The 12,220-nt window shown below is 40.4% G+C and overlaps 1 protein-coding gene across 1 annotated transcript in view; it reads right to left on the bottom strand.

Moving 5' to 3' along the window:
* MYO16 (myosin XVI) overlaps nucleotides 1-12,220 on the bottom strand; it is a 912,243-nt gene that overhangs the window by 117,192 nt on the left and 782,831 nt on the right. The window contains exon 28 of the mRNA XM_006851537.1: nucleotides 3,096-3,192. Coding sequence (XP_006851600.1) covers nucleotides 3,096-3,192 — 97 coding nt within the window. The remainder of the gene's footprint in view (nucleotides 1-3,095; nucleotides 3,193-12,220) is intronic.

Genomic DNA, 12,220 nt, shown 5'->3' with positions numbered 1-12,220 from the left:
CTGTGAGGGTTGGAAATGTTAAAGGTAGATGTTTTGTACCAAAAGGCGGGGAGTGATTGACTTTGCAGCCCAGGAGCGAAGGACCCTGGAACCATCAAGGGAGAAGAGTGGAGTGGAAGACCCTACACAGAAAAACAGTGACGCCAGAGATGGAGGCAGAGACAATGACACGGAGAGATGAAGTGGCTGGGGACTCTAGACCCAGAGAGGTAGAGGGGCTGTGTGCTGATGACTGAGGGACAGACTTGCTGGGTGTACCCTTTGGGTGGTTGATGATGCATGGAGGGGACTGTATCCATGGTAATGTAATGATATACTATAGGATGAATGTAAAGCTAATGTTCTCCCATGTAAACTATCCCATAATTCACAATCAAACATTAAAAATGAAGAGTCCGTATGACTATTTCTTGGGAATCAGTCATGGTTTGTCAATAAAGAGATGCCTTCTGGGAGTCCTTAAAAAGAGATCTCCTGAGACTCCTAATAGAGAGTGTCTGTAGGGGGTGCATAAGCTGGTGCCCAGAAAGAGGGGATTATAAGTGACTAGACAAAAGAAATGTCTTGCCAGTTCTTAGTTAGATCAGAAAATCCCTGAAATGCTCCTAAATATGAAAAGAATCATTTATAATCTATGTGAGCTAGAGGAAACCTAAGCCAAATTAGACAGGGCCATTCAGGACAAGCCCCCTTTGCCCCTCACTTCTTCCTCTACTTCCTTGTCTCTAGACAGTCCAGAGGCCCCAAATCAGTAGGGGAGGAGGGGCAAATGAAAGACTACTATTCCCCCTCTGGTAGCATAGTGGTTACGAATCAGGCTGTGAACCGCAAGGTCAGCAAGGTCATCAGTTCGAAACTACCAGCGGTTCCACGGGAGAAAGATGAGGCTTTCTGCTCCCGTAAAGATTTACAGCCTCGGAAACCCTGTACAGGGTTGCTATGAGTCGGAACCGGCTTCACGGCCCTTAATAACAACAACATCCCCCCTCCCCAGGTAATATTGCAGCTTGAAGTGGCCTGAATCTAGGCCATAGGGAATTTTGAATTGGGAATGAGAGTCTAAATTTTGATCCTGGCTTGAAATGGAGAGTGTGCTTTCTAAACCGGCACAGTTAAAGAGAGGAGATTGTAGTAGGGCATTTTATTATTAGGAAATGATTGGAAATATCATGGAACCCACAGGAGATTTCATCCAGGAGTCGGCCACAGAGGTTCAGGTGGGCAGAGGCATAAACAGAATAAAATGTATGCCTGTGTCCTATGAAGTTTGTTTTTTATATTACCAGGTACAGATGTATCCGAGTGAAATTCCTTACAATAGTCTCACTGAAAACTAACTTACGGATGAATTCCTTCCTCTATTATTTTTCTTTAATGATCATATATATATAATACAAATTTGTTGTTGTTGTTGTTGTGTGCCGTGGCGTCGGTTCTGACTCATAGCGACCCTGTACGGGGTTTCCGAGGCTGTAAATCTTTACAGAAGCAGAAAGCCTCATCTTTCTCCCACGGAACAGCTGGTAGTTTCAAACTGCCAACCTTGAGGTTTGCAGCCCGATTCATAACCACTATGCTAATAAACAGTATAATTAAATTAGTAAAACCTATTCAGTTTGTAAGTTTTATCTGAGGCATGTTACCTGAAAACAAATCCATTTTTAATGTTTACTTGAGTTTACTAGAAAAAAAAAAAAATGGAATCTCTCACAAAGTCAAAATGGATAAATGCTACAAAGTATCAACTAGAACTCTCCAAATATCATCACTTCATAAAGAAACAAAGAAAGTCAAGAGTTTACTGAATTATATATAGAATAGCATACAAGGCTGCTTGACTAATTGGATTGTTTTTTTCTCTGAACGCTGTGCTGTGGAGGTGACTGGAATTGGCATAGGATTTAACTCAGTAGTTGTATTTAAGAGTCAGATGGGGTTTCAAAGGCACATTCTTATTATTCTGTGTTTTTTGAAAGGATGAAAAGCATGGCTTCTGTTAAACCGTATTGTATTAGGTGCTGTTGAGTTGCTTTTGACCCAAAGTCACGGAGTAGAGCTACCACGCAGTGGTTACTAGACTAGAATCATTATGGGAACAGATTGCTACGTCTTTCTCTTGCAGAGCCAGTGGATGAGCTCACAACACCAACTTCCACTTAGCAGTCAAGTGCTTAACTATTGTGTCATTGCTGTTCTTGTTGTTGTGTGCCGTGGAGTGGGTTCCGACTCATAGCGACCCTGTACGGGGTTTCCGAGGCTGTAAATCTTTACGGGAGCAGAAAGCCTCATCTTTCTCCCGCGAAACAGCTGGTAGTTTCGAACTGCTGACCTTGCGGTTCGCAGCCCAATTCATAACCACTATGCTACCAGAGTCATTAGGGTTCCTTATTATCCAAGTGTTGTTAATTGCTATTGAGTTGCTTCCAACTCATATTGACCCTGTATTGGGTTCCCAGAGATTGCCTGGTGGGTTTGAACCAGTGACCTTGTGGTTAGCAGTCCAGTACTTATTCTACAGTGCCACACCAGGACGTCATTGTCAAGGTAGGGCAAACGACATATATATTTCCTCTTCCAAATGGTAATTTAGGTGAAAATTTGATATAAAACTTCATATGGACTGACCAAATAAAGCTATAGCAGTAATTGAAAAACTGATCTAAAAACAGATAATAGGAAAAACAGCCTCTGGGAGACTTCCTCCTAAACTCTCAATTAATGGTTTAACCAAATGTAGTATCAGGCACTGTAGGATAAGCATTGGATAGCTAGCCACAGGGTCAGTGGTTCAAATCCACCAGCAACTCAGAAACCCTACACATGGGCAATATGTGTCGGAGCTGACTTGACAGCATTTAACAAGACAACCACAAGGTCGGCAGTTCAAGCTCACCAGCTGCTCCTTGGAAACCCTCTACAGGATTGCTATGCATCGAAAAGGACTCTATGGCACTTAACAATAACAACACAATATCAACAAATGAACAGAGCTATCCAGTATAAGGCAGTTAGCACGATGCTGAAACTTGGCTTACACTAAATTATTTGGTATTTAATAACTCAAAAAAGGTCAGAAATTGGTATTTAATTGTTACCTTTTTGGCAGGTAATAATTTTTCTCTGCAGCTGTAGGCACAAATCATTGAGGTGGTCGGCTTGCCAGTATTTTAAAAACACTTTTCGGACTCCCATCTAAAATAAAAACAACAGGGAAACATTTAATAGCACAAAGATGCTAAAAGGATGATGAAAAAATAATTCGGCAAGAGATTTTTTTCTAGAAGAGGATTAGAAGAAACAAATATAACACAATTAATTTTAGTACATCTCTCTTACTTTTTAACCTTATTGCATTTCAGCAAAACTTTAAGAAAGTTTCTTTCTTATAAATGCATTTTCTAGATACATACATAATTGCTAATGTTTGCAAGTGTTCACTGTGTTTGGAGTAGTTGCACCCTGTAGTGTGAGGACAAACACTGTCCTTGACACTTATCAGGAGATACAATCACTCCCATTAATGAATTATCTCATTCTGTAACTGCTGCTGCTGCTGGTAAGTGTCGTGGAGTCGGTTCCAGCCCATAACGACCCTGTACAGAGTTTCCAAAGAGAGTCTGGTAAGCTTGAACCACTGACCTTGCGGATCAAACCAACTTTGCAGTTCAGAGCATTAACCCAGAGCGCCACACCAGGATTCCAAAACTAGACTCCAACATTTCCTTTTCTGTTCGTAACTCAAAGCAGGTTGATGGGGTTTTAACAATGAAAATAAAACAAAATAAATGAAATTGTCAACTATTTTTTCTACCACACTCTGTATTATAAATGGAACACTTGTTGCTGCTATTATGAAGTGCTGCAGAGTCTATTACAACTCATAGTGACCCTGTATAGGTTCGTGAGCAGTGGCTGGTAGGTTTGAACCGCTGACCTTATGATAGCAGGCCAGTGCTTATTCTAGAGTGCCATACCAGGGTTTCTAGATTGGCAAAATTTAAAAGTATCAATAAATAATCTATGAACAATAATCTTCACTATGTTTACATAAACACCAGCTATATAGTGAATACACTTCTCTAGAATGTTTAAGCAGAGAGTTCATTCAGCATGTGATCAAAGCATAGTAGTATGAAGATAGCTGCCAAGAAAAGTCCTTAAAAACTCCTAACCAATAGCTGCATCCCTGGGTTTTTAACAATCTTCTCATGTGTTGTGTTAGTTTTCTACGTCACAGAACCATGATAGGGGTGAAGGATGCTCCTCCCATCGTAAGAGCTCACAGTTTTATGAAGGAAGCAGGCATAAATACTTACAAAAGAGACTGGGAAATCCTAATGTGAAGTGCCAAGGGTGCTCTGAGGTGATATTCTGTTATATGGAGGAAAATTACTGCCTAGGCAAATCTCATGATATGTTTATAATCATTTTCTTAGCACTTGAGACAAACACTGTTAAAGTGAGAGGGAAACTAACACGTGTGCTCCAGAGCATAAGCTGTGGACATTAAAATGGTAACACCCATAGCCAATGCCATCCATCACATTGTCACCAGAAGCTAGCAAGTATACACACACCATTAGGTAAGAGAACGTTTTCTAAGTCAGAGTAGTCTTGTCTTCAGTGTTTAGCCAGAGATGTTTCATGAACCTTTTCATTTAGAAACGAAGTTTATTCCAAACCTATTTTGTCACTTCCCACTTTTTCCATCAAACCTAGCCCTGAGCCACTGAGCTGTTGTTTTAACGACACACCCAGTTCAGTCAGAGATGGTGAGCGGAATTGTGCATTATGTTCCTCAGACTACATCCACGGGGAAGAGCTTTCAGTGACTGGACTATTTCAGGGAACGCTGGTAGAGGAGACGCTCTTCTTCCTTCCTTTTACTTCTCCATGGTTAGAATGTGAGACAGTCCCATGGGTGGATGGGAACTGAAAGTTGCTACTTATTATTGTTATTTTATTGCCATTCTCTCCCTAGTTATTTTCCACAATTTATAGTCTTTTTACTTTTTTCTTCCAACTGCTGACTTATTTTGGCAGTCAACACGAAGAACAGTTGGTACTGTCTGTGAGCACTGAAGAACAAATCTGTGAGACAGGCACTGGAGACGAGGGAGCATGTCAAGTGTTTGTTCATCACTAGATGTGGTTGGTGTGTCATTCATGGTGGGAGCGGATGCCCAACGGCAAAATTCATACAACTCTGGCCTCCAAAATCAAATTCAGAAATGGGGATGGCCAGCAATGCTACAGACTGGATGAACTCAGTAATTATCACTGGGGTTCCCAATATATAGAAGGATCACAAAACAAAACGACCTATGAAATACCTGGACTCGAGTTCTATTTCCTTCATTAATGGAGAGCCTGAGCAGAAAGGGACTTGGAGTGGATGACTGTCATTATTGTTAAGTGCTATTGATTCGGTTCTGATTCACAGCAACTCCGTAAAGGGCTTCTGAGGAGTGGCTGGTGGGTTTGAAGCACTGACCTTGCATTTAGCAGCCTAGTGCTTATACTACAGCACCACATCAGGATTCCAGAGGCTAAGGTAGAGCAGAATAAATATAAACAATGAAGGAGGCTAGTCTCACACTATAATGCTGTTGTATATGCTGTGGAGTTGGTTCTGACTCACAGCGACCCTGTACAGATAGGGTATCTGAAGGAGCTCTGCTAGCATAATGGTTATGAATCAGGCTGCTAGCCTCAAGGTCAGCAGTTCCATGGGAGAAAGATGAGGCTTTCTGCTTCCATAAAGATTTATAGCCTCGGAACTCCTATGCAGGGTTGCTATGAGTCGGAATCAAGTTCATGGCACACCACTACCACCACCATAGGATAGCTGAGGGGTGACTGCAGGGTTTGAACTGCTGACCTTGTGATCAAACTGACCTGGTGATCCAGTGCTTATCCTATAGTGCCACACCAGAATTCATACAATGTAAGGGCAGTCTCATAATAGTCCATGGGGCTAGTTAAGGAATGCACTGATGACTCAGGGGTTAGGATGATGGCAATAAAGAGAGAGTGTGAGGGCCGCCTAAGGCACAGGAATGCTCAAGAGGCAGACACATTTATTGGTAGCTGTTAATACAGTAGACCTGGTCCCAACTCTGAGGGAGAATTTGTCATGTAGTGGTTTCCATACAACTCTTTCCTGCACAGAAGCAACCAGGGGATTTGCAGGGGATGGAGACTTTTGAGCTTCTTCAGTGGGAAGAGGAGAGGGTGGACTATTCTGAAGTTAGAATCCACAATATTAACGGGTGGATATTGTGGTACCATTTGATTCTGATGATATTTTAAAGTTGTTCATTCAGTTATTTTGACATAGAACACAGTTCTATGGACCTGTCTTTTGTTTTGTTTTAACTATGTACTTTATTTGTGGATTTTTTTTTTTTTTAACTAAATACTGTGTGAGTGGAGATTTTAACAGTTGTTTAATTTTGCTTATATTTATGTCATATAGTACATGCCTTTATCTTAAAAGAATGGCATTGATGTTTTAGTAGTATTTTGTAGGGTTTCATCAGAAAACAGTTAAAGCAATGCATTTCAGTTCCCAACAGCCTTCTTTCATTACTAACTCTATGGATTAATGAGAAAACCAATCTTTCCTGTTTCAGAGAAACCCAGACAAGATCATCTGAATTCCAAACATTTAAGCTGTCTATTAATGACAAGGGCTGGAAGAAAACGGAGCCATTTTTATTTTCTCTAAGGAAAGGAGTCTTGTAAAGTTACTCTGTAAGCAGTGCTTACTCCTCCATACTGAGTCCAACAATTACGATTCATCAAAGCAGACCAAACACTCAGTTCACCTACATTGATTTTGGTAGCATTCTTTAAACAAAGGATGCTTCTTGCTAACCAGAGGAGAGGTTAAAACACTCCCCACTGGCCCTCTCCTGTGAGCTCCCCACATGACAGAGTGTTCTTACATGAGATTAAAATGTTAATGTCATTCTGACTCCTGTAAAAGTAAACCATCTGTGAATTACAGTCGTCACTATTTTTATTAGAAAACCATTAGGTTTTTTTTTTTCCCCTTGAAGTGACAGATTTTAAAAGATCAAACAAAATTGTCATTGATGACTTCCAAAGCTTCAATTACTGCCGTAGGTTTCAGAGATTTTTTGTTTTGTTTTGTTTTTAAAGGAGTAGGCTGCGGAAGTTCAGACAAATGCAGAACCATGGGTTGTGATATATGTAGGTGGCAAGACAGCTGTGTGAGTACAGAGATATCAAGAGGTCCAGCAAGGCAGTTATTTCTTCTTATTCTTTATTTTAATGACCATTTGTGTGAGTGCTGTATGTTTCTGACAGTACCTTTGAAATAGTTTTATACCACAAAAAACCATACCTACTATCCTTTGATATTTTACAGGACACACATTTTTGTTCTGCACTAATGAAACTGAAAGGGAATGATTAAAATGAACATGGTGTGGCACTGCAGATAAGAACTGGGCTGTTAACTGCAAAGTCAGCGGTTCAAATCCACCAGAGTCTCCTGTGAAATCCTATACAGGGTTGCTATGAGTCAGAATTGACTTGATGGCACTTCACAACAACAACATTGACGCTAAAACAAAACAGTGAGAGCCATCTTTTTATCATATCCATGGATTCTTGTTGGCTTGAAGAAGACACATAGTTATTTGTATCTAACCTGTGAGCTAATTTAGTTCACTCGTGAATGGCTGTTGAATAATACAATGAGTAATTGTTTCTCAAGTAAAAAGCAGTTCACATTGTTCTGCTTTGATAAACAATACATGTCAATTAAAATGAAATGAAGCTTTATAGTAACTCATGGGTGATAGAGAAAAATGACTAAAACTTATTTTGAAATGATAGTACAGTTTCCCCAAGGAACTATGTTGTTGTTGTTGTTAGGTGCCATCAAGTTGGTGCCGACCCATAGCGACCTTATGCACAGCAGAACGAAACACTGCCTGATCCTGGGCCAACCTCACTACTGTTACCACACTTGAGTCCATCAATGCTGCCACTTGGCGAATGCATCTAGTTGAGGGTTTTCCTCTTTTTCTCTGATCCTCCACCTTACCTTCATTTTCCATCTGCCATTTTCCATCCAGCAGACTTTAGAACATAATACTAAACAACTAAACTGCACCAGTTGGTCTAGTTACTAGCAGACTGCTCAGAATTTCCAGAGAGAAATAGGAATGGGAAGATGAGGTTTCTGCTTTGGCAAAGATTCACAGCCTCAGAAACCCTTTACAGGGTCTCTATGAGCTGTACAGGGTGGCTACGAGTCACAACCGACTCCATGGCACATCACCACCACCAATAGTTGTAGTAACACATTCAAGGTCACTTAACAATGGGGGGTGAGGGATCTCTGATGGGTACAAACAGGACTTTCATATTAACCTAAAGGTCAGTGGTTCCAACCTACCCAGTTTGTTGTTGTTAGGTGCCATTGAGTCGGCACCAGCTCATAGTAACCCTATGCACAGAACGAAACACTGCCCAATCCTGGGCCAACCTCACTACTGTTGCCATGCTTAAGTCCATCTCATCGGGGGTCTTCCTTTTTTTCTCCAACCCTCCACCTTACCAAACATGAGCTACAGTGACTGGTCCCTCCTGACAATATGTCTGAAGTACGACAAAGTCCGGCAATCTTGGCCTCCAAGGAGCACTCTGGCTGAACTTCTTCCAAAACGGATCTATTGGTTCTTTGGCAGCCCATGGCACTTTCAGTATTCTCCTCCAACACCATAACTCAAAAGCCTCAATTCTTCTACGGTCTTCCTTACTCACTGTCCAGCTTTCTCATGCATATGAGGTTATTGAAAATATCATGGCTTGGGTCAGGCTCACCTTAGTCCTCAAGCTGATATCTTTGCTCTTCAGCACTTTAAAAAAGATCTTGGGCAGCAAATTTTGCCTAATCCAATACGTCATTTGATTTCTTGACTGCTGCTTCCGCGAGTGTTGATAGTTGATCCAAGAAGAATGAAGTCCTTGACAACTTCAATCTTTTCTCAGTTGATAAGAATGTTGTTTATTGGTACAGTGGTGAGGATTTTTCTTTTCTTGAGATGTAATCCATACCAAAGGTTGTGCTCTTAGATCTTCATCAGTAAATATTTTAAGTCCTCTTCACTTTCATCAAGCAAGGTTGTATCATGTGCATATTGTAGGTTTTTAATGAATCTTCCTCCAATCCTGATGCCACATTTTTCTTCCTAGAACCCAGCTTCTCGGATTATTTGCTCAGCATACAGGTTGAATAAGAATGGTGAAAGAATACAACCTTGTCACACACCTTTCTTAATTTTAAACCATTCAGTGATTCCATGTTCTGTTTGGTCCATGTACAGATTCCTCATGAGCACAATTAAGTGTTCCGGAATACCCATACTTCATAATGTCGTCCACAGCTTGTGATACTTCGCAGTGGTGTCCCAATATTGTCATGATCCATACAAACGAAAGCCTTTGCATAGTCAAGAAAGCATAGGTAAACATTGTTCTGATATTCTCTGCTTTCAGCCATGATCCATCAGATATCAGCAATGATATCCCTCATTCCACAGCCTCTGCTGCATCTAGCTTGAACCTCAGGAAGTTCTCTGTCAATGTATGCTTGCAGCTGTTTCTGTATTACCTTTAGTAAAACTTTACTAGCATGGGATATCAAACATAATTGTCCAATGATTTCTGCATTCCATTGGGTCACCTCTCTTTGGAATGGGCACAAATATGGATCTCTTCCATTCAGTCGGCCAGATAGATAGATGTCTTCCAAATTTCTTGGCGTACGTGAGTGAGTGCCTCCTGTGCTGCCTCACTTTCTTGAAGATTTCAATTTTTATTCCATCAATACCTGGTGCCTTGTTCTTTGCCAATTCCTTCAATGCATCTTTGACTTCCTCCTTCAGTATCATTGGCTTTTGATCATATGCTACCTCTTGAAACAGCGGAACATTAACCATTTCCTTTTGGTACAGTGACTCTGTGTATTCCCTCTGTCTTCTCTTGATAGTAAACCATGTGGTTGTCAGATTCAAAATGGCCAATACCAGTCCATTTCAGCTCACTAATGCCTAAGATATCTATGTTTATGCATTCCATTGCATTTTTGACAACTTCCAATTTTCCCAGATTCATACTTCAGACATTTCATGTTCTGATTTTCAATGGATGTTTACAGCTGTTTCTTTTCATTTTGAGTTGTGTCCTATCAGCAAATGAAGGTCCTGTGGGCTTTTCTACCATGGATTTTACTCCATTTGCACCATCACGGTCAACTCTACTTTGAGGAGGCAGTCTTCCCCAGTTGCATTTTGAGTGCCTTCCAATTTGAGGGGCTCATTTTCTGGCACTATATCTGACAGTGTTTCTCTGCTATTCCTATGGTTTTCAGTGACTAAATATTCGGAAGCAGTTCATCACTCTTTCTTCCTAGTCTGTCTTCATCTGGAAGCTCATCTGAAACCTGTCCACCATGGGTGACCCTGCTGGTATTTAAAATACCTGTGGCATAGTTTTCAGAATCACAGCAACTCACAAGCCACCACAGTACAATAAACTGACAGATGAGTGGTGGCAAGGAACTATATCCTCATGACATTTGTGGAAGGCTAGACTAATAGGTTACATCATAAAGAATGGAACAAAGAACAGAGTTCCCCGAACCTAAGCATTTTCATCAGATATTAGAAACCATCTAACTCAACCTTTTTATTTTTCAAGAGTGGGAAATAAGTTCTAGGGACATTATGTTATTGGTATTGTTGTTGCTTAGTGTCAAGGAGTCAGTTCCAACTCATAGCAAACCTCTACAGGGATTCCAAGGATTAACTGGTTGGTTTCAACTGCAGAACTTGTGCTTTGTAGTACAGTGCTTATCCTATAGTGCCACAGCAGAAGTCTACAAGATCATACAGAAGGTTGGTATCAGAGATAAGATGAGTGTGAACCTTCCAGATTCCACCCAACGTGGATGGCTTTCAGATTACAGTAGACAAAAATAAAAATTAAAAATGGGCAGATGTACACAAGAAACACCTTTATGGGTTTTCTGTGGAACTTTGGGATAACGTTGTAAAAATACAAAGGCTATGATTTATATATATTAAGGTAAAACAAGTGAAAGTAAAAATAATATGAAATGGATAAGGAAGAATATCAAATAAAGTTATTTTAAAGTGCATTAGTGGATAAGGAAGAATATCAAATAAAGTTATTTTAAAGTGCATTAGTGGTTACAGGAACTCCTGGTATGGCACTTAAAGGATAAGCACTGGACTGTGAACCACAAGGTTCAGAGGTTCAAATGCATCAGCTGCTCCTTGGAAAGCCTACACAAGGTCACTATGAGTTAGAATTGACTCAACAAAACTTAACAACGATAGTGATTATGGGAACTCAGGGATCAGAAATTCATCTAATTCATTATAATAAGGTTTTTTTAAAATTACAATCAGTTTAATTCATTTTATAAGTATGCATTTAATATGGTTCAAAAAATATGTTGAATTTGAAGAGTACCTAAATGAGAAAACCTAGAATATTTGACCATGCTCATTCCTTTTCTCCATATACGATTTAGTCTTGGGCTGTCAGTTCTTCCTATTCATCTGGCCCTGACTGTTGCTGTTGTTAGGTGCCGTCAAGTCAGTACCAACACATATTGACCTTATGCACAACAGAATGAAGCATTGCCCAGTCCTGTGCAAATCTCTCAATTGTTGCTATGCTTGATACCATTACTGCTACCAAAGCGCTAATCCATCTCGTTGGGAATCTTCCTCTTTAGCCAACATGATGTCCTTCTCCAGGGATTTGTCCTTCTTGATAACATGTCTGGATTATGAGAGGTGAAATCTGGCCATCTTGGCTCTAAGGAACATTCTGGTTGTACTTCTTCCGTTGTAGGCTGGTTTGTTCTTCTAGCAGTCCACGGTACTTTTATTATTCTCTTTCAACACCACAGCTAAAATGCATCGATTCTTCTAGAGACTTCCTTACTCATTGTCCAACTTTCACATGCATATGAGTCTACAGAAAATACCATGGCTGGGGTGATGCCTACTTTAGTCCTCAAACTGACTTCTTTGCTCTCGAACACTCATGCAGCAGATTGCATGTCATTTGATTTCTTGACTGCTGTTTCCGTGAGTGTTGATGTTTGATCCAAGCACAATGAAGTCTTTGCAATTTTAATCTTTTC

This window comes from Chrysochloris asiatica, unplaced genomic scaffold (genome assembly GCF_000296735.1).
Source record: "Chrysochloris asiatica unplaced genomic scaffold, ChrAsi1.0 scaffold00029, whole genome shotgun sequence".
Lineage (NCBI taxonomy): Eukaryota > Metazoa > Chordata > Mammalia > Afrosoricida > Chrysochloridae > Chrysochloris > Chrysochloris asiatica.
This window is presented reverse-complemented; position numbering and strand designations above follow the sequence as displayed.